The 21,612-nt window shown below is 59.9% G+C and overlaps 1 protein-coding gene across 6 annotated transcripts; it reads left to right on the forward strand.

Moving 5' to 3' along the window:
• The first annotated feature begins 1,122 nt into the window (after window positions 1-1,122).
• Window positions 1,123-19,206, forward strand: ARFGAP1 (ADP ribosylation factor GTPase activating protein 1). Of its 6 annotated transcripts, none has more exons than XM_024238764.3 (13): window positions 1,123-1,279; window positions 3,925-3,988; window positions 4,440-4,549; window positions 4,829-5,000; window positions 5,554-5,654; window positions 6,437-6,523; window positions 7,936-8,032; window positions 10,336-10,392; window positions 11,924-11,956; window positions 13,952-14,008; window positions 15,088-15,147; window positions 15,795-15,871; window positions 16,997-19,206. In XM_024238764.3, exons 2-13 carry the CDS (start codon window positions 3,929-3,931, stop codon window positions 17,304-17,306), a joined length of 1,221 nt encoding a protein of 406 aa, XP_024094532.2. In that variant the 5' UTR covers window positions 1,123-1,279; window positions 3,925-3,928; the 3' UTR covers window positions 17,307-19,206. The 6 variants fall into 6 exon arrangements, with proteins under 6 accessions (XP_024094532.2, XP_054398325.1, XP_054398327.1 ...); XM_054542349.2 differs by having other exon boundaries at window positions 1,165-1,791; XM_054542350.2 differs by lacking the exon at window positions 15,088-15,147 and having other exon boundaries at window positions 1,144-1,279.
• The last annotated feature ends 2,406 nt before the right edge of the window (window positions 19,207-21,612 follow it).

Here is a 21,612-nt window from a genome sequence, read left to right on the forward strand (position 1 = left end):
CACCCCCCCAGCGTCCAAAGTGTGAATAAATGAAGGAATGTGGCGTGTTTTCCATGGCACACTACTCGGCAGTTACGGATACACGCAACGTGGCTGAATCTCAGAGATATCACGTAAAGGGAAAGCAGCCATCACAAAAGTGCACGACTCTGTGTGATATTCCAGAACAGACAAAACTAAGATATGGGGATACTGGAATCAGAACAGTGGCTGCCTCTGATGGAAATGTTCTATAATTGACTATGGTAGACGTTACCTGGGGGTATGCATTTGTCAAAACTCATTGAACTGGACGTTTTGCGGTGTGTAGCTTATATCTCAAAAATGTTTATTCTCCATCATTTCGAAAGTCACCCAGATCAAGGAGGAATACATGGAAAGCACAGAAAAGCACAAAGTAAAAACAAAACAAAAAATGACCTGCAATTAACCTCCCACAGGTGATCGCTTTTTCAGCTTCGTACCTTCCTAGTGCAGACTCGGGTGCCACCATTGCACACCTGCGCTCTGGGGCATCTGCGTGGCAGGGGTGGGGGTCCGCAGACGCTCTCAACCCCGCCGCCTCCCACCAGGGCCCAAAGGCTCGGGTGGTGGGAGACAGACTCAGACCCCAGGGCGGGAGCATGGGTCCCAGGACGCAACCCTCCACCCCCGCGCCGGTCCCCCGGTCCCCTGAGGCCCACTGCCTGTGACCCTCGCCTCCCTGCCCGCCGCCCGCTGCCCCAGTCTTCCTACCCGAGTCCCCCTGCCGGTCCCCGGCTGTCCTGGCCCCTCTGCCCCCGCCCCGTAGACCTCGCCCCACTGCCGGTCCTCCATGGCCCCCGGTCCTCCTACCTGCGTCCCCCTGCCCGGCCGTCCCAGCCCCCGAGCTCCCGCCCCAAGCCCCCGCCCGCCTCGCCCCCGTTGTCGGCCCCCGGTGAACGCGCCGTCCCAGAAGCACCTCAGCTTGGTTCCGCGGATGAACGGAAGCTTCTCCCACCCGGCCCCCAAAGGCTGCCGTCCTCCGGGGCCACCACGACCACCTGCGGTCCGGGCCCCGAGGTGGGAGTTGGACTGCGTGGCTGCGCGTCCCCATGGCGACACGGCGGATGCGCGCCTCAGGGGCTGGGGCCCGAGGCGGAAGTCCCGCCCTTGCCGGCTCCCGTGAGACCTTGCAAAGCGCAACGTAGCCGGAAGCTGGTGGCGGCTGGTGGGCGACCGGGCGCATCCCCATTGCAGTGCGGCGGCCCTACCCCAGCCCTGGCCTGACCCCGGCGGCCTTGCCCGCCCCTCCCTCCAGGTAAGCGCGCGGCTCGGCGGCGCGGGCTCGGCCTGAGGCCCCGGCTGCCGCGGCGTCGTCCCCGGCCTTCACGGGCGGACCTCCCTGCCGCAGCCTCCTCCACCCGGACCCCGCTCCACCCTGAGGCTGCTGCCCCAGAGCTTGGGGGCGCCCACCCCGACCTCCCCCAGTTCCCTCGGCGCTGGGCGGCGGGGCCCTTCTCGCGCGGACGCCCCGCTGCAGCCGCCCCTCCGCCGTGCCGCCCCCCGCCCCTCGTGCCCCCTTTGCTACGAAGCTGCCCTCCACCCGCATCCCGGATCTGGAATCTCCCACCGGTTACGGGAATCCAGAGGGTCCCTGCCCACGCACGTCGCCTCCCGGGGCGCGAGCAGGACCCTGGCCCGTCCCCTTCAACACCCTCTTCCCGAGCTCCTTCGGACCCAGGACTCGGCCTGGATACATCCCAGTCAGGTGGCCTCTGAAGCCCGGTGGGGCTTCCACCCCCCAAGAAGTGTGAGGGTCCTAAGAAGGAGGTATATTTTTACATCTTGGTTTCAAGTGTTCAGAGTTTTTGGATTATTTTTCAAGATAAACCGTATTTGTACTTTTGAAGGTTAGGAGGTATTTGCTTTCGTGTTACTAACTTTAACATTTCAGGGAACTAGGGCTCTTGAATATCCAAAATTAGTCACGTAGAGGAGTTCCTCTTAAATCCAAGCCAAGTCCTTTCCTTTTTGCTCATTCTCTCCCTCCGGTAGTTCTGTGAGTATCCTGTATGTTTTACAGTTAGAAATTCAAGTCGTCTTCTCATGGTTCTGACTTTTGTGTGCCTGTGTCTGTTGACCAATACATAAGCCCTGAGGGCAGGCGTGGTGCTATGGAAAGAGTACAGGACCGAGTGTGGCGACCTGGATTGGTCTCGTCCTGCTTTGGCGGCTCACCTCCTCTCCGCGGGCCGTGGCTTCCGCATGTGCCGTGGTTCCGCACAGGGCCCTCAGTGGCTGCTGTGACAAGAATGTATCCCGAGGCCCTTGTAAGCTCAGCCCCGCTCCCCGCCCCGCCAGGGCACCTCTCCACACAGGTTTTCCCTATTCCATCCTCAGTGGGCTGTATGGGTGGATGCTCAGTTTGATGACGGTATCCGCCTGAATGAGTCACGCTGGGGTCCAAGTCCTGCGGTCAGGAGTGAGCATTCAGATGTCTGCCTCATGATCTGTGATTCCTGGACACTCTTACACAAGGCACAGAGAATTACGGAGCAAAAGGGAGTCCAGGGTGAACTTTTGGTTTTGTTTTGATGAACTGCAGAAAACAGGTGTTTATTTCCTAACTTTGAATGGGTTTAAGGTGGGCACTGGTCAATACTAGGAGTCATGGGCTTCAGAATTTAGAAACTTTGGCCCTGTGGAGTTGGGACCCCCCCCACCCCCCGTGAATACCTTGTTTCTGGATACTTAAGATTAGAAATGAAATATAGGACAGAGATTTTTCTTTTTTGTTTTTTAAAAGCTCTGCCTACACCGTGAATAGGAAAGCTGGTCTACGCAATCCTCTTAAACACAGTGAAGGAGGGAAGGGTTGGCACTAGGAAGGTCAGCAGTACACAAGTGTGTAGCTTCCCATGGCTTACAGAGTTCAGCGTGTTGTCTGTGTAGTGAGAGGTAGAGGGAACAGCACACGGCTCCATTCATATTGAGAGATGGATGAGCCTCAGAGAGACAACGCACTGAGGCATGGGCTGGCAGGGATCCAGGTCTGCTGCCTCCAGGCTGGACTGTCTTCTACAGTTTGCTCAGTGGTGTGGTGTGCGGGGCCACTGGGTCATTCTCCTTTGACGCTGGGGTTGGTACCACCCCTTCCTCCCGCTTTGAATCTTAACTATATCAATTTTCCTGGTCCTGAATTAGATGGGCCACCAGTTGAAGTTGTACTTTGTAAAGCTAGGAGAGCTGCAGAGACATCCATAGGTTTTTTCTTCACCCTAAACCTTGTTGCTGCTGTCCCACTAGGGTCACCGTGGCAGGGGCTGATGGTCTAAAGCCACTCTCCTTGTCCTGCAGCAGCCACACTGTCGCCCCCATGCCTCAGAATGGCCCCAGAAGGACCTACTGCAGGTCCCCCAGCAGGCTGGACTTTCCACACACTCCAGGCAGCAGGGCACAGGCGGGAGCCTCCCTGTACTGCGTTGGGAAGGTGGTGGGGAGGGTGGAGCGCAGAGTCCCTAGGCTCCCTGTCGTTGGCAGTGATCAGCCCAGGTGTGGTGTGTTGCCTTTTAGGTGGAAAATCGAATTTTGCAGCCAATCTGTGTGTGTTTTTAAAGACTACTCCTTGCTGTGAATTTCACCATTAGAAGACAGGACTTTTTATAAATGATGCAGTCTTGGTGATGAATAAGCTTAAGCAAAGTGGCACCAGTAATTATAGGTCTTCCTGATCATCGCCCTGGCTGCAGCCTGGGAGCCTCCTGGGGGTATGGGAAACAGATCCTTCAGTAAGTGGTCCCCGCGGCCCCCTGCTGCGAGTGGCCCTGTGACCGCGGCTTCCAAGCAGCTCAACAGATTGCCCCTCAGGTTTTCTGTTGTGTGGTGTTTTTGGACAGACGTTATTTTCTTTTTTGTAGAGTAGCTTGTTTGTAAGTTTAAAGTGTTTGTTTTTCTCCTTTGCAGCATCATGGCCAGCCCAAGAACCAGGAAGGTTCTTAAAGAAGTCAGGGTGCAGGATGAGAATAACGTAAGCCTCTGCCCCCCACCCCCCCGCCCCAAGCCTTGGTCAGGGTCAGTGAGTTCCGGGAAGTTGTGCTCTGAGCCTGTGGTTTTGGGACCCTCCTGCAGTGGATGGTGGTTGGCGTGGCTCTGGACGTGCGTGGCTTGTGCTGGCTAGTGGCCTGGGTGGCCGGCTCTTAGAGTGGTGCCATTTCTGGCGCTCATCAGTGCTGGCTGTCGGGGGTGGGGCTCCTCCACATTTCTCAGGTCACATCGCTCTAAGGACAGGTCCGCCTCGTCTTCCCATCTGAACATTTTATTACACGGAGGCTCTTTCCCCTCACACCTTGCCCTGACCCACACCCCTGGCCACCCTGGGCAGCCCTCTGCATTTGCTCCTTGAGGCCACCTGTCAGGTCTTTGGGGTCCCTGGGCTCTGTCCTGAGCCACCTGGTGAGTCACTTGTGGCCCTTTTGCAGGTTTGTTTTGAGTGTGGCGCATTCAATCCTCAGTGGGTCAGTGTGACCTACGGCATCTGGATCTGCCTGGAGTGCTCGGGGAGACACCGCGGGCTTGGGGTGCACCTCAGGTCAGTGTCCTGCCGCTCCAGCTCTGCGGAGAGCCTGCGGCCACCCCAGCATCTGTTCCTGACACCGGAGGTGCTGACGCCAGGGAAGCTTGGGGGCCACCTCCCATTGCATTGCCAGTGTCCACTCCATTGACACCATGGCACAGGGTTCCAGCTGCTGGCCACTTGGCCTCCCCGCGGCTGCTGCTTGCTGTGTCTAATTCTCAGGATGATGCTGGGTGGAGGGTGTCCCTGGGTGTCCCCGGTGCTGGTTGATTTGCTCGATCCTCTGCTTTCCAGCTTTGTGCGCTCTGTGACTATGGACAAGTGGAAGGACATTGAGCTTGAGAAGATGAAAGCTGGTGGGAATGCTAAGTTCCGAGAGTTCCTGGAGTCTCAGGAGGATTACGATCCTTGCTGGTCCTTGCAGGAGAAGTACAACAGCAGAGCCGCGGCCCTCTTTAGGGATAAGGTAGAGATGGGCCCAACTCACTCTTGCCCATGGTGTGGGGCTGCTCTGCCGTTTGTGGCAGCTGGACTGTGGCCTTTAGTGGTTCTGGAGTCGGTTCTTTTGCTGGTTCTGACACACCCACTGGACCACACACAACTCGCCGCCCTGGAGCAGAGGCTTCCTGCCCAGAGGGGAGGCAAATGGCTTGCGGGGAGAGACAGACCTTCCCCGCCTCCAGGGGAGAAAGCAGCTGCGACCCTTTATTGCCTCTGTGACATGTTGGGCACAGTGTTTCTAAGAAGTTTGGAGGCCAAATAGGTGGGTCACCCAGTGTTGGAAGTTGGAGCTGCACCAGCTAGGAGCTCCCCAGCACTGTTGTTCATTGTAAAGTGAGCCCTGGTCTTGCATCCACACCTGGTCTGTGCACCTGAGCAGGTGCCATCGAGGGGGGCTGGGAGGAGGCTGCGGGTGGCGGGTGCTCCAGGCGGGCCGTGGGGGGTCGCTGGAGTCGACAGTGCCCGAGGGCGTCGCCAGGCACCTTTATGCTCTCTCATGCCCTGTGTCTCTTTGTCAGGTGGCCGCTCTGGCCGAAGGCAGAGAGTGGTCTCTGGAATCATCACCTGCCCAGAACTGGACCCCACCTCAGCCCAGGACGCTGCCGTCCACGGTGCACCGGTAGCTGCTCCTCGTGGGGCCTTAGTACAGTTTTCACTGGGCCCTGATCTTAGTAGATTGGGTTTCCCCACAGAATTCTCCCCTTCTTTGCTGTTGTGACAGCTCTTTTCCCAGAAGTCAGTGGGAAAAACAGCTTTTTAAAATTGCCAAAACAATACAAGCTTTTAGTACATTTAGACACCCATAAAGCTGTCTCAGATAGTGCCCCAGGTAAGCTCCGCACGCCTTCCAGGTGTGCACACAGCCGTGTCAGCCGTGGCGCTGTGGGAATTCACGTCTCCATCTGCTCACGGGGGTGTTTTCTCCCCTTCCCCAGAGTTGCCCTTCTGCCTGTGGCACTGGCCCTGGCACCCTTGAACTGACCCCGTCATGGATGCGTCCCATGTCCCACTGCAGGGAACGTCCCCGGTGGGGTGACTAGGTAGCACGAGGCCTCCCCACCTCATCTGGAGCCCTGTCCAGGTGCTTCTGACAGAAGGCTTTGCACTGCGGGCAACCCTCGGCCCTCTTGCCCCACCTCTCCCTGCTGCCTCCTGCCAACAGGGAGAACGCAGAGCCCACTGTGGAGGCCTCTCGTGTTGCCCATGAGGCTGGTATTGCTGGGCTTTCAGCACCTGAGCCCGAGCAGCCACTCAGAGCTGAAGGCCACCCTGGCCTCAGGTGCTCTCAGGGGTGACGTGAAGGCACTGCCCATGTAGGCCACATAGTTCTGGGGATGCCTCTGGGGTTACCTCAGACTTCACCCAGTTTTGGCCTTACCAGCCTTCGAGTCTCGGTTTCAGAGCCTCTGGCCAGCCGCAGAGTGTGACTGCCTCCTCGGACAAGGCTTTTGAAGACTGGCTGAATGATGACCTCGGCTCCTATCAAGGGTAAGGACTTGAGAGCTGGGGACGCCTCAGGCGGGCCAGACCCACAGGGTTCGGTCTGGTGGGTAGGGCTGCTTCCCTTGGGGCCTCCCATGTGCAGTGGGTGTGGGACCCAGGCATGTGTGGTGCAGGGTCTGATTGCAGTGAGCCCCAGCCAGCCCAGTGTGAATTGGGGGTCTTAGGTGTATTGCAGTGAGCTGCAGCTGTCTGGGTGTGAATTGGGGGTCTTGGGTGTATTGCAGTGAGCCCCAGCTGCGCAGGTATGAATTGGGAGTCTTAGGTGTATTGCAGTGAGCCCCAGCTGCCCAGGTGTGAATTGGGGGTCTTAGGTGTATTGCAGTGAGCCCCAGCCAGCCCGGGTGTGAATTGGGGGTCTTGCGTGTATTGCAGTGAGTCCCAGCCAGCCTGGTGTGAACTGGAGGTCTTGGGTGTATTGCAGTGAGCCCCAGCCAGCCCAGGTGTGAATTGGGGAGTCTTAGATGTACTGCAGTGAGCCCCAGCTGCTCAGGTGTGAATTGGGGGTCTTGGGTGTATTGCAGTGAGCACCAGCCAGCCTGGTGTGAATTGGGGGTCTTGGGTGTATTGCAGTGAGCCCCAGCCAGCACAGGTGTAAACTGGGGGGTCTTAGATGTATTGCAGTGACCCCCAGCTGCCCAGGTGTGAATTGGGGGTCTTAGGTGTATTGCATTGAGCCCCAGCTGCGCAGGTATGAATTGGGGGTCTTAGGTGTATTGCAGTAAGCCCCAGCTGCCCAGGTGTGAATTGGGTGTCTTGGGTGTATTGCAATGAGCCCCAGCCAGCCCGGTGTGAATTGGGGGTCTTGGGTGTATTGCAGTGAGCCCCAGCCAGCCCAGGTGTGAATTGGGGGGTCTTAGATGTATTGCAGTGAGCCCCAGTTGCCCAGGTGTGAATTGGGGGTCTTAGGTATATTGCAGTGACCCCCAGCTGCCCAGGTGTGAATTGGGGGTCTTGGGTGTATTGCGGTGAGCCCAAGCTGCCCAGGTGTGAATTGGGGGTCTTGGGTGTAGAGAAGAGCTAACACTTACAAGAAAAGCATAACACATTTTCTGCTTGGAATCTGCTGGACCTATAAATGAATTTTTATCTCCAAAGCTGTCATATTAAGTTGTTTTGATCCTTCTTCTAGTACTTCTGTGACTGGGTCTGGGGACTTGCTGGGGACCCTGTGGTGATGTGGCAGGAGGGTCTTTTTAAATGAGCAGAAAGCACATCTCTCTGCTGCCTGGGAGCTGCCAAGGCTCCTGCTGCCACAGGAGGCAGCGTGCACATCCTGTGCATGGGGACGTTGGCACATACCCCAGAGCCCCAGCCTTGCCTCCGTTCAGGGCCCCACGCCTTCAGGAGGAGCAGGGTTCGTGCCAGCATCTTCGGCCTCTTGTCCGCTTTGTTTTCAGGGCCCAGGGGAATCGCTACGTGGGGTTTGGGAACACGCCACCGCCTCAGAAGAAAGAAGATGACTTCCTCAACAACGCCATGTCCTCCCTGTACTCGGTGAGGACTTGGGGGCCCTGCAGAGCATCTCCCATGGGCAGACCCCGGCCTGAGGGCACAACGTGCCATAGTGGGCAGTGTGGCAGTCCTGGAACATGTGCTCTTTGCCTTGTTCTGATCTAAGGACCCTTCCCTTACCTTCAGCGACGTTTTCTTGCAAAAATGTGGCTTAAATTTTTCAGATCCCAAATGTATTCAATCACTTCTTTTTTTTTTTTTAAGATGGAGTCTTGCTTTGTCGCCCAGGCTGCAGACTGGAGTGCAGTGGTGCGATCTCAGCTCACTGCAACCTCTGGCTCCCAGGTTCAAGTGATTCTCCTGCCTCAGCCTCCTGAGTAGCTGGGATTATAGGCGCCCACTATCACATCGGGCTAATTTTTGTATTTTTAGTAGAGATGGGTTTTCACCAGGTTGGCCAGGTTGGTTTCGAACTGCTGACTTCAGGTGATCTGTCCGCCTCGGCCTCCCAAAGTGCTGGGATTACAGGAGTGAGCCACCGTGCCCGGCCATCACTTACTTCTAACACAAAATGTGTGTATTTCAAATCTAACAACGGCCATTCTTCCAAGGAACCCAAGGACTCTGATGGCAGCCACTTGGCCAGGTTCTCTGCAGATGGGAGTACTACACGCATTGGGAAGCTGGCTCTGTGCTTGGGGCTCTGGCAGCGCTGGGAAGCTGCTCGGGCGCTGCCTGAGGTCACTCAGGGCCGTTTCTGGTCTGGGGATGCCTGGAAGCTCCAGGTCAGATGTTCAGAGTATGACACCCTGGGCTTGTTGCCATTTTGCTATTAACGGGAATACATTTTGTTCCACTTTCATTTTCCAAGGAAATTTTTACCATCTTTGAAAAATGATTTTTGTAGGCGCGGTGGCTCAGGCCTGTCATCCCAGCACTTGGGGAGGCCGAGGCGGGTGGATCACCTGAGGTCGGGAGTTCGAGACCAGCCTGGCCAATGTGGCGAAACCCAGTCTCTACTAAAAAAATATAAAAATTAGCTAGGCGGGGTGGCATGTGCCTTGTAGCCCCAGCTACTGAGAAAGCTGAGGCAGGAGAATTGCTTGAACCCGGGAGGCGGAGGTTGCAGAGAGCCGAGATAGCACCATTGCACTCCAGCCTGGGCGACAGAGTACGACTCCATCTCAAAAAAAAAAAAAAAAAGATTTTTATTCATCGCAGCATTGTTGTCTGTGACACCAGCAACCTCAGCCTTTGGCCACAGGGGCCGCTTAAATGGGAGCTTGCGCTGAGAGCCAAGGAAGGGCTTATTTTGTTTTTTGTTTTTGTTTTTGTTTTTTTTGGAGACGGGTCTTGCTCTGTTGCCAGGGCTGGAGTACAGTGGCATAATCATAGCTCACTGTGGCCTGGAACCCTGGGCTCAAGCCATCCTCCCACCTGGGCCTCTCGAGTTGCTTAGCCTCTCAGAGTTCTGATATTACAGGCATGAGCCACCACGCCTGGCCAGAAAGGGCTTTTTAATACTAACATGACAATATCTTCAAAGTAGTTAACTGAAAATAAGCAGGTTTAAAACGGATGTCTTCATCTGCAAGGAGCCCTGCCATTGAGTGTTGGGAGCCCCCAAGTGTGTGGAGCTTCCAGTCGCTCGGGGTGGCCTGGCTGCACCTCTGGCCACTGACGGCCATGGTTGCTTGCTCTTGCAGTCATTGCTACATCTTTAGGGAAGAAAAGCGCATTTTTCCAGCCTGTGTGTGGGCTTCATTTTTGTGGCCCGCCCTTCTGCTGCTTTTTGCTGGGAATCTGCTCTCTGGGGAAGGCGGCTCAGCTTGGTGATCTCTCAAGTGAGGGTCCTCCTTTAGGAGGAAGAGGGTGAGTTGGATTGAAATGAGACATTTATTTTTCTAAATAGCTTTAATTATCCTGGGAGGCTCAGAAGGAAACCCTGAGCATAGATGAAGGAGAGCAGGTTATGGTGATCGTGACCCCACACGCCTCACCTCTGCCTGTTCCTCTAGGGAGGCAGGAGGGAGCGCCAGCCGTGGGGAGGGGTCCTGCCCTGCAGCGTGGGCTTCTTGAGGGTGGTGGGAGCTACGGGAGGCTGGTTTGCGCTGTGTTGGGAGCACTGCAGTTGGTGAGATGGGGGTAGAGGGTGCGTGTCTGTTGTGCCCTGGGTCCAGTTGCACTCCTCCAGCAGCCTGGAGAAGCAGGCGCGGTGGGGTCAGGACGGGGCGGGGGCCTGGGGCAGCCTCTGCCTTGGTCCTCTTCCTCGCTGAGATACTCTGCTCAGCGCCGGGTTCCTAGGTCCCAGTCCTGATGTGGCTGCTCTTTGTCGCCTCCCTCAGGGCTGGAGCAGCTTCACCACTGGAGCCAGCCGGTTTGCCTCGGCAGCCAAGGAGGGCGTAAGTCACTGTCCCCGCCATGCCACACTGTCCCCACCAGGCCCTCGGGACACTGGCCGCTGCTGGCCTGGGGTTCTGGGAGCTGCAGAAGGGATGTGGGACACAGAGGGTTTCTGGGTGCTCTAACCATGGGCTGTGCCAACGCAGTACCAGCCAGGGTGGTCCCGAGGCCTTGGAGGTTCTACAGGAACACAGCAGCCCAGGCTGTCAGGAGCCGCTCCTGTGTCAGACCAGCCGCTGGCAAAGGGGTCCTGCCCTGATGAAAGTGAGGGAGATGTGAGCCCCATTGATTCCTAGACTCCACCATAACCAAGCAGGGCAGGCCTCGGGCACCCTGTGCCCTGGAGCTTCTTCTGGGGCTCAAGTCGTGTTTTGGTAGCGTTTTCTCTCTTTCGCCTGCTCCTCAGCCTGAAATGAGGGGAAGATTTGGGGCTTTTGTCAGGGCAGACAGTGAAGCATGAGGCAGAGACCCAAGAGCAGGCCTGACACCAGGATGGGGCGTGGGCCCCCGGGGGCTGGACTGTGGTGTTACAGGTGAAGGGGAAGCCCAGAGCAGGGCAGCGCGGGGCAGCTGGGTGCCTGCAGCTGCCCACACAAGCAGCCAAGGCGCCTAGGGTGGGGCTCCTGTGAGCAGAAGTCACAGTGCGCACCTGTCAGATGTCCCCATGGTCACCCTGGCCCCGTGTCTTCCCCAGTCACAGTGCGCGCCTGTAAGATGTCCCTGTGGTCACCCTGGCCCCGAGTCTTCCCCAGTCACGGTGCGCACCTGTCAGATGTCCCCGTGGTCACCTTGGCCCCGTGTCTTCCCCAGTCACAGTGCTCATCTGTCACATGCCCCTGTGGTCACTCTGGCCCTGTGTCTTCCCTGGGAGAGGAAGGCCTGGGAGGGCCCTGGAAGGGGCAGCAGGCCAGGTGTCCATGCTCCAGCTTCCACGGCCTCGTGACTTTGCTGAGCGTCAGCTTCTGGTTCCCGCCAGGGCCTCTGTTTTCTCGTCTCCACGGGAGGGCTGCGGCCTGGGGAGGCCCAGGTACCTTCCAGCCAGAGTGTCACGACCGGGCCTTTTCTCCTCCCCCAGAGCGTGAAAATGACCGAGGTGCCTGGACTGTGCTGGGCACGGAGCCGTCCCCACAGCGGGGTAGATGGGGCTGGGGCGGTGGCACTGTCCATTGAAGATAGCGCTGGTGTGGCTTCCCCAGCCTGTCTTCTGCTCCAGCAGGCCCCGGCCCTGTCCTGAAGTCTGGAGGATGGGGTTGGCCCTGCTGTTCCCTGGCCTTGCACACTGCTCACATGTGCCCTCACCCCAATAGCACACCGGGCTGGCCTCCCTCTAGGGAGAAGCCAGCATTTGTGTTAATCCAGTCCCCGCTGCAGCTCTTCTGGGCATCTCAGAGTTATAGGGCTCGCCCAGAGCCGCTGGCAGCCCAGGGGCCATTGAGAGACAGTCCTGGACCTGAGTCTGTGGGCCCTGAGGAAGGACGCCTGGCAGTCTGTGTTAAGTCTCTCAAGCCTTGTCTTTGTTTTTCATTTTAGGCTACAAAGTTTGGATCCCAAGCAAGTCAGAAGGTAACAGAGGAGAAGCTTCTGACCCCGGTGCATCTAACACTATCCTGAGTCTGACGCCACGTGCAGCACCTGAAGCTGCCTGGTTCCCTCTTCTCAGGCCACATGCTCAGAGCTGAGGGGTCCCAGCGTAGAAGGGGGTGTTCCTGCCATGTTGTTGCCCTCCTCATGCCCGGATGGCTGCCTCATGGACCCGCTCAGGGCCTGCAGGGCCAAACTGGTTTCCTGTTCACCGGTAGCTGGTACCGGTGTGCAGCCACTGCGGCTGGCGACCTTGTTGGGAGCAGGACTGCCTGGCTTGGCAGATGGCCCACGCTGGCGGTGGCCGCTCAGCCGGAAGGGCCGTTGTGGTTGGTGCTGTGCCTGCGGCACACAGGATGCATCTGCACTTTGAGGCGACGGAGCGTCCCTTTGCTCTGGCCAGGGCTTCCCCCCAGTTGTAGGCAGTGTGGCCTCAGGCCTTTGCATGTTTTTTGTTCTTTAGGATGTGGCTGGGGGCCCTGCAGTCCCCACTTGGTGGTCAGGGCTGTGATCTGGCTGTCCTCGGGTTCAGAATCACACCCAGGAGGCAGTGCCCATGTGAGGCTCACCATGAAAGCTGAGGACTGCAGGCGTGGAGCTGTGCATGGCTCTAGGACACGCCTTTGCCCCCGGGCGAGGGAGTCCTTTCTCACGAGGTGCCCATCCGTCACCCCCGTGGCCCATAGCCCCCTTTCCTCTCTGAGGGAGTCTCCCCGCGTGCCCACCCCCAGCTGCAGGGACGCCCGTCTGGCTTTTTTGCGGGCCTCCCGGGGTCCTGAGGTGCAGTCGCTCACGCAGTTCCTGAAGGTGGTGGTCAGTTCCAGGGCAGGGAGCAGCTGCTCCAGGGTTGTGTTGCTGAGGGCCTGCCCGGTGCTGCCTTAGTGCTGCGGCGCCCCACGGCGGGCTCGAAGGCGCTGCTGGTTACTAATGCCGCCCTCACCTTGCTCTCTCCTAACCTGTCTTGCCGTCGCGTAAAGTTTTGGGGTCACAGGCAGCAGCCGGAGCCGGTAAAGCCCGTGTCTGCTCGTGCATGCCGCCCGCATCTCCGCCGAGAATGTGCTTGGCTTCCTCTGTCCCTCCTGCGTGCTGCCACTGTCTTGTGTCACCTCACATGTGCACACGCTCAGACCCTCTCCCTGGCCTCGGTCCATGGCTCTCCTTTAAGATCGGGGATCTGCATCAGGCTTGGCTGTGTGTGCCTGTCACCCTTGCGCAGTACCACTGCACTCCCCCCGGGCAACAAAATGAGACCCCCATCTCCAAAACACACAGACCCCCGACCCAGGCCTGCTGCTGGGGAGGTGCTGGAGGGAGGGCGGGGGCACTGGGCGCCGAGGTGCTGAGCAGGGTTTCCTGGCCACCTGCGCTCCCTTGAACGCAGTGCAAAGGGGAGGATCTTTGCTCTGTGACGAGTTCTTCCCTTTCTGGCCTTTGATCCGTGCTGCTGCCTGCCTTTGGGGGAAGAGGAGGCCTCACACCACATCCCCAGGTGGCCATGTGGCCTCGACGCCACTGACCCAGGATCAGGAGAGGCTGAGCTCCTTTCTCAGCAGCTTCTTCCTGTGGCCCCAGCCTCCGTGCCCTCTTCCCTCCAGGGGGGACTCGGTGCCTGCCTGGGGAGGAAGGAGAGGCGTCGCAGGTCAGCATGGGGTGGCTACAGCCGGCGTTGGCCTCAGGCACAGGCTCCACAGGGCATGTTCCCACCAGCCGCATGGTGGCACGTGAGGGAGGACCCTGGAGGGGGACCTTCCTGCGAGAATTGGTGGGGGCCGCGCTCTCCACTTTCTAGAGGTGGCGGCTGACTGCGCTTCGGGTGTTGTGTGCAAAGCCCTGTTTCCTGTTCCCTGCGCTTGTATCCTGCTGCCTTCCCTCCTTCTGGTGAGGCTCGCGCTGCCCTTTGCTGGCCTGTGCTGCCACTGCCGACCCGTGTCCTGTGGTGGAGCTGTCGTGGGGCTCATGTGACTTCCCTTCCTACAGGCGTCTGAGCTGGGCCACAGCCTGAACGAGAACGTCCTCAAGCCTGCGCAGGAGAAGGTAATGGGCAGCTCTGGGTAGTTGTGCCTGGAGTCCTTCACTCCGGGGGACGTGAGTGTGTCAGGGGCATCAGGGGGATTGTTTGTTCAGCAGCTGGGACTCAGCGAGGCCCGGCCTCACACCCCACCTCTCCAGCACAGGCGTCCTCCTCGGGGCCTGGGCGCCTCTTGGACCCCCCAGCTGGTCCCTTCCCCTGGCCTAGGGCCTCCCTTGCAGTGCCCCCGGCCCAGCACCCCCAGCCCACCTTCTTTCCTCTGCCTCACCCCCACAGCTGGCCCCCCAGCCCAGCACCCCCAGCCCACCTCCTTTCCTCTGCCTCACCCCCACAGCTGGCCCCCCAGCCCAGCACCCCCAGCCCACCTCCGTTCCTCTGCCTCACCCCCACAGCTGGCCCCCCAGCCCAGCACCCCCAGCCCACCTCCGTTCCTCTGCCTCACCGCCACAGCTGGCCCCCCAGCCCAGCACCCCCAGCCCACCTCCGTTCCTCTGCCTCACCCCCACAGCTGGCCCCCCAGCCCAGCACCCCCAGCCCACCTCCGTTCCTCTGCCTCACCCCCACAGCTGGCCCCCCAGCCCAGCACCCCCAGCCCACCTCTGTTCCTCTGCCTCACCCCCACAGCTGGCCCCCCAGCCCAGCACCTCCAGCCCACCTCTGTTCCTCTGCCTCACCCCCACAGCTGGCCATGGAGCTGTGCCCAGAGGAGGCTCTGGTACGGGAATGATGCCTGCCATCCTAGGGGGTCAAGAGCCCCGCTAGCTCCCTGCCTCCTTCGGGGCCTGACTGGGACAAGTGGGGAAGACCCACCTGGGGCAGCGTGGGCTGTCCTCAGGTCACGTTGCTATTTGTTAGCAGTGGCTGGCAGGGGCCATGTTTGCAGACACCAGGCCTCACAGTGACATGGTCTCTTGATGCTGGAATCCCTTTGGGGCCACTGTAGAACTTTCTGGGGCTCAGCCTGATGGGTATCCACATGCCCCTGATATTTTGGATGCCCTCACCCAGGGGATTCCTGCACTCCTGAAGCTTTAAGCTTTCATCTCTCCCGCCCCCATTAATGCCGCCGTCTTCATCCGCGCAGGTGAAGGAGGGAAAGATTTTTGATGATGTGTCCAGTGGGGTCTCTCAGTTGGCATCCAAGGTAGGGAGCCTGCCAGATACGCGGGCACAGTCGAAGCCAGTCTCCATATTCCACGGCCCTGGGCGTGAGAGCAGGGTGTGCCCCGTGCAGCCCTCAGCCCAGCTCGGCAGTGGCCGCTGTCCTCTGAGACGGGAGGAGAGCTGCCCAGCCTGACGGCCCGAGGGATATGGAAACAGCTTGGCCCACTGCGGCCCGGTCAGCCACTAACTGTCACTTCTCCCTCTGCTCTTATCTTGCTGCTGCTGGCCTTTTCTTCGGTAAGGGCCAGCGCCATCTTTGCTGCCATCAGTCCCACTGCTCTGCGGGCCATTTGGGGCGTGCATTTTGTCCTGTTTCCTGGCCTGAGGTGCTCTGCGGACAGACAGGGAGGGAAGAGCAGGCCTCGCTCCTCTCCCCCAAGCATGTGGTGGGAGCTCTTGAGGTCTGTGCACGAGGCTGTCCTCGCTGCCATGTCCCGCATGCACCTGGCGCCACTGCAGAGTGGCTGTGCCCGTCTGTGTCTGTACGTGTGTGCGAGGCACCCCTTGTTTCTGGATTTTGCCTGGGTCTTCTCAGCGGGACGGCGCGTGCCGGCTTCTGTGTGGGGGCCTCCTAAAGCTGCCTGTGCCGCGACAGGCTGCCTAACCTCTCTTCCTGTCTCCTTCCAGGTCCAGGGAGTCGGTAGTAAGGGATGGCGGGATGTCACCACCTTTTTTTCGGGGAAAGCAGAGGACCCCTTGGACAGGTACGCCGTGTCCCCTCCTGGGCCTTGCATCCCACTCGCCTGCCTTGGCCACTTCTCCACAGGCTCTCCGGGACGTGGCTGGCATCCTTGCTGGGGAGGGGAGGGGTGGGGGCACTGTGGAAGGCTCTGCGGGAGGTGGCTGGCATCTTTGCTGGGGAGGGGGCACTGTGGAGGCTCTCTGAGTGCTCTGCAGCTGCAGAGGCCTGTCCTGCCTGTCTCTGCCCTGCTGTGTGATCTTTGGAACCCTGCAGGAGCTGGGCTCCCCAGGCTAGGGTGGGAGGGAGGGTCTCACCCACACACCCCCACGTAGGAGGAGCTGGCGCTGCTCTGCTGTTCCTCTGTCTCCCAGACTCTGGGTGGGTGGAGCAGGTGGGGGGCCAGGGGACAGGAAGGCTGGGGCCCCAGGGACCTGTCCTGGGCCCCATGTCCAGCTCTGCCCTTAGCACTGGGCACCCCAGGCGCTTCTGCTGGAAGCTGGCTGCTGTTCTCAGCCTCTGACCCCAACAGGGGAACCACTGGGGATCTCATCGGGCCTGGCCTTGTGCTGTCTACTGAGAGGCCAGCCCTGGTGGGCACAGATGCACTGCCCCCTAGGTGGGCCCAAATTTTCCCTGCAGACGCCACGTCTCTTCTCTCCCTCTGTGTATGTGGTTTTTCAGTGGTGTGATTGCAGCTGAGGACAGAGGGCAGGGCCAGGTCTGGGGCCAGCATAGCTGAGGGCGTCACTCGGGAGGGTCTGTGTCCCGTCTTGAGGCCAAGTGCCCCTGCCCCTCCCCACTTGGCTAAACCACTGTTTTATTGCAGCAGAGTTTGGAGCTGGTGGAAAAGGAAGTTTTCTGTAAAACTATCCGCCAGTTTGGAGCTGGTGGAAAAGGAAGTTTTCTGTAAAACTATCCGCCAGTTTGGGTGATTGATAAAGAGTGGGCCCTGGTTCTCCTGCTCCCCAGCAGTTTTGTCTGCTCTGAAGCGGGAGAAACAGCTCCCGCCTGGTGGGGCTGCTGTGGACCCCGAGCGCTGGCCTGGGAAGGCAGTCACTGTCCAAGTGCAGAGCTCTCGGGGGCACAGAATTCCCAGTGGTGGACTGAGTAACAGTCATTCAGAGTCCCCCTTCTGTCTCTTTAAAAGCCCCTCGGAGGGCCACAGTTATCAGAACAGCGGTCCAGACCACTTCCAAAACAGCACCATAGACCAGAGCTTCTGGGAGACCTTTGGAAGTGCTGAGCCCACCAAGGCCCGCAAGTCCCCGAGCAGCGACAGCTGGACGTGCGCGGACACCTCCACCGAGAGGAGGAGCTCGGACAGCTGGGAGGTGTGGGGCTCGGCCTCCACCAACAGGAACAGCAACAGCGACGGCGGGGAGGGTGGGGAGGGCACCAAGAAGGCAGTGCCGCCTGCCGTGCCCACTGATGATGGCTGGGATAACCAGAACTGGTAGGGCCCACTGCGCCCCTGTCCCCAGCGCCCCCGGGCGACTTCGTGTTTGCACTCTGCCCTCGTCGTTCCTCCTTCCATTTGACCCAAGAATCAGCAACTGCAGTGTGAGGACAGCGTCTCCGGAGGCAGGACCCTAGGGAGACTCGGGTTTGTGCCGCCTGCGCGTGGGGAGTCTCGGTGCGTGGGGGCGGCTTGCTGGCCAGCCTGTGCGGGGGCCGTCCCGTCCCACGCTCCCCCAGGCATTCTTGGACTCAAGGCAGGGGCTCTGCATGGCTTGCTGGGAGGTGGGCTGCAGCACAGAGCCCTGTGACTGCGTTCCAGCGGCCAGTTCACTACGCGGTATCTCTGGGGCCTGGGACCAGCCACGTGCCAAGCTGTCAGCGACGTGAGGTGTCCCTTCTCATTGAAATATTTAACTTTGGGTTTGCTCTAGTTCTTTCTTTTTGAAGAGAGTGACTGAAGTGGTAAAGATGGAAATGCTGAAAATGATACTGGCGCTCACACTGCCATCTGGTCACCCTCGGCTCCCGAGTCCACGCCTGCTTGGGCCTGTGCTGTCAAACCCGCGTCAGTCATAACCCTCTGTGGCTCCCCTGCATCAGCACTGTCCAACCACCAAGTTCACCAGACACAGTCTCCACAATAGCCACACCCACACCTGAGCTGTTCTCAGTGCTGGAACTTGACCATCCTGGAACACCCTGGAAAAAAAAGGAGCGCGGAGTGGGCCCTCGGCCCTGATGCGGGAGGGTGCGACAGCGGACGTGGCGAGGCAGGAGGGTCCGGGTTCAGGAGCTGAGCAGGGGATGCCTGTGCGTGGTGCCTGGGCCTAGGGAAGCTCCAGCCCCAGGATTGGGCTGCCCTGCAGACTGGTGCCTGCCACATGCCAACCCTCACCTCCCCGAGGACAGGATGATGTGCTGCCACGTATGACTCGTCTCCCTTGTCCGCCCCGTGTGACCCTGGGTCTTGGCCAGCCATGCATGCGCCCGAAGCTCGTGCAGTTTGTGTGTGAGGTGCTCTCTTCCCTGCCACCGTGCTCATCACTGTAGCCTTGGCCACGCTCCTGGTCGCCCCACTTGCTGGTCACCGTCTGCAGCGCTCCTGGAGCAGCCTGGGCCCTTCAGCCCCTGTGCTCGTCCCACCCTAGGGACTCAGCGACTTGCGGAACAGGATGGGACCGAGATTTCAGCGAGCCTTCCTGGCGCCCGGTCCTCCCTGTGGGCACCAGCCCTCTCGGTAGCTGGTGTGGAGGGCCGGTGTCCTTGGCTGCCACGGAGGGATTTGATCACCGAAGCAGCCACCTGCTGTAGTTGAACCTGAGGTCAGAGGCGGGGGATCAGAGGCTCAGGGTGCTGAGAAGCCACCGGGAAAGCGGCCAGCACAAAGGGCCCAGGAAGCCAGCCCCTGAGAGCTGAGCTTGGAGGTCTTTGCGTGTCTTTCTCCAAGCTGAGACGTGGGCGGCCGCATGGTGTCTACCGAGGGCTGCTTGGACCCTGGTGGACTGAGTGCTCCGAGGAGGGGTGGACTCCACCCTGGACAGTGGGTTGTGGTGTTCCATGTGCCTGTTTCCACGTCAGCACCTTGACTTGGCAGCATGGAGCCAAGGTCTGTCCCCGCCCAGGAGGTGCCTTCCTCGGGGGTAGGGGGACGGCCCACTCTGCCCCAGGGAGTCCCCTTTGATGGGAAGTGCAGTCAGCAGCGTGGAGGTGTCTGGGCCACCTTCAGAAGGTGGATGTGGTGGCCAAGACCCTGTCCACGGAGGGTGACGGCCTTTCCCTTCTGCGGGTGCGGGCAGGTGGGCCTGGGACCGGTGCTTGGGCCTCTCCTGGCTGTGTGTGAGGGCCCGTGTGGAAGGCACGGACCTGCCAGCATTCCAATAAAGCATACGGGAACACGCAGAACATCTGGGTGCATCCCAAGGGGCCACTTCCAGGGCTGTGCGAGTAGGGTCATGGGATCCCCAGGAAGGCAGGGGTGGGACACTAGGAATCATGGGCGGGCTCCCTCACTGCTCCTGGCCCCCTCCATCTAGCCCTCCTGGGAGGCCCTGGCATCACCCCATCTGAGCCAGAGCTTCTGGGGAGTAAGGGAGCAGGCAGCTGGATGACCCAGCCAGGGAAGAGGTTAAGGAGTCCTGGCATGTGCCTCTGGCTGGCCAGCGAGACACTGTGTTGGGGTCCAGTGACCCTTGGCCTGGGGAGGTGGGCAGCGGCTCCTGTAGTAGAGGATGGCACCAGGGCCTGTGTCTAGGAGGGCTCCTGCCCCTCCCAGAGATTCAGCACCCCCCCATGCTGGGGACGATCCCAGTCCATATCCAGGAAACCCAAGGTGCCATCTGATACTTGGGTTGGAGGGCAAGGAGGGTGGTTGTAGCCAGGAGAGGCCCACAGAGGTCCTGGAGTCTGTGTGTCTCAACTGGGCAGCTCCCAAGGGTCGTCATTCTCTGGGGCAGCGCTTTAGGGCAGGTGGGCTGAGGCCAGAACTGCTGGATGGGGAAGACGAAAGTGGCGGGTCCCAGCCCAGGCTTTGCGGGCCTGGAGTCCGTTCTTGGCTGAAGCCTGGTCTCGGTCTCTGGCCAGCTTGGTGGGGCATAGGCAGTAATGCTGCACAGCTCCTGGCCTCCAGCATGCAGTTCCCCCACTGTGGCTCCAGGAGTCCAGGCTGACCACGCTGGGCACCTTCTGCCACCCGTCCCTTCCCTTGAGCCAGCCTCTGCTGTCTGTTCCCAGATACTGGCGTGACCCAGTGGGTGCTCAAGGCCAGCTTCTGCCCTTCCCGAAACTTTTCTAAGTGCACTGGGTTTCGCCTGGCCACCCACTCATCATGCCCGCTGGCGTTGCTGTCCCTGTTGAGCCTACCGGGGACAAGCCCTGCCCTGTGAGCCTTCATCGCTGGCCGACAGAGGGGGCTGGGTGAGGCTGACGGCCGTGGGGCCTGGCCCTGCTCTGTTCTGACCCAGCCAACAGTTAGACGGGAGTTGGAGATCAGTCCCCAGATCACTGAGGCTTCTCGGGGGCTGGAGGCTGCACAGGAGGCCCCTGGGGCCATGTCCCCAATTCTGGGACCTCTGGGCCTGGGATCCCACCTGGAACCGGGTGATGTGTGACTGGCCGCAAGCATGCCGGGAGTTCCTGTGGGATTGGGGCCTCAGTGAGGCCACAGTACCCTGGTGAGGAGAGGACAGTGGCCGACCCAGGTTCTGTCCTGTCCCTTTGTCATTCGTGACCCAGGCAGCTCGCCGGCCCTGCCTGAGCCGGATCACTGCCAAGTGGTCTGAGGGGTGCTGCAGAGGCTTCAGGTGTCCAGGAGCAGGGGCGGGGTGAAAAGGCAGACGGGTCCGCCCTTGTGGAGCTCACATTTCATGAGTCGGGAGTGCTGAGTGCCTGACTGCCTGGTCTGTGATGACCCTGACGCTGGCTTGCATGTGTGGGATGTGGGTGCACACACATGGTCCCAGGAGCCTGTGAGCCGGGGCTGCACCCCTGCGCCCGGTGCCTGGTGCCTGGTGCCCGGTGCCTGGTGCCCTTCTGCCAGGCTGGGCGCCCTCCGCTGGCCGTGGCCAGGACTGCAGGCACCACCGGCCCCCTGGGAGCCCGTCACGGCAACGACCTGACACCATCTCCCAGGCTGCTCCCCCGGGACAGCCAGTTGGTGGATGGGCTGTGCAAGAGGTGGCCATGGGCCGGGTGCGGTGGCTCACGCCTGTAATCCCAGCACTGTGGGAGGCCGAGGCGGGTGGATCACCTGAGGTCGGGAGTTCGAGACCAGCCTGGCCAACATGGTGAAACCCCATCTCTACTAAAAATACAAAAATTAGCTGGGTGTGGTGGTGGGTGCCTGTAATCTCAGCTGCTCCTGAGGCTGAGGCAGGAGAATTGCTGGAATCCGGGAGGCTGAGCTTACAGTGAGCCAAGATTGCGGCATTGTTCTCCAGCCCAGGTGACAACAGCGAGACTCCGTCTCGAGAAAAAGGAGGTGCTCATGAAGAGGTGTATCCTGAATCCGAATCGGTGTGGCCCAGGGATCCGGGGAGGTGGTGGAGAGGTTGGCCCCTCTCCTCCGCAGCATCCAGCCTGGGCCTTTGCCTCCAGCAGGTGTCACCTCTTCCTCTGTGGCCGCTGTGCCAGTGCTGGCCTCTCATCGAGCACCTCCAGCTCGTCTCTTGCCTCTGGAGGCTGAGCCTGGGGCCAGGCCAAGTGGTTTCTCTTCAGCTACCAGAGCAGCAGGCAGAGTCGGGAGAGGCAGAAGCTCATCCTCCCTCAGGCCTCAGGCAACCCAGGGTTGGGAGGCCTCGAGGGGGCTGG

Source organism: Pongo abelii, chromosome 21, assembly GCF_028885655.2.
Source record: "Pongo abelii isolate AG06213 chromosome 21, NHGRI_mPonAbe1-v2.0_pri, whole genome shotgun sequence".
Lineage (NCBI taxonomy): Eukaryota > Metazoa > Chordata > Mammalia > Primates > Hominidae > Pongo > Pongo abelii.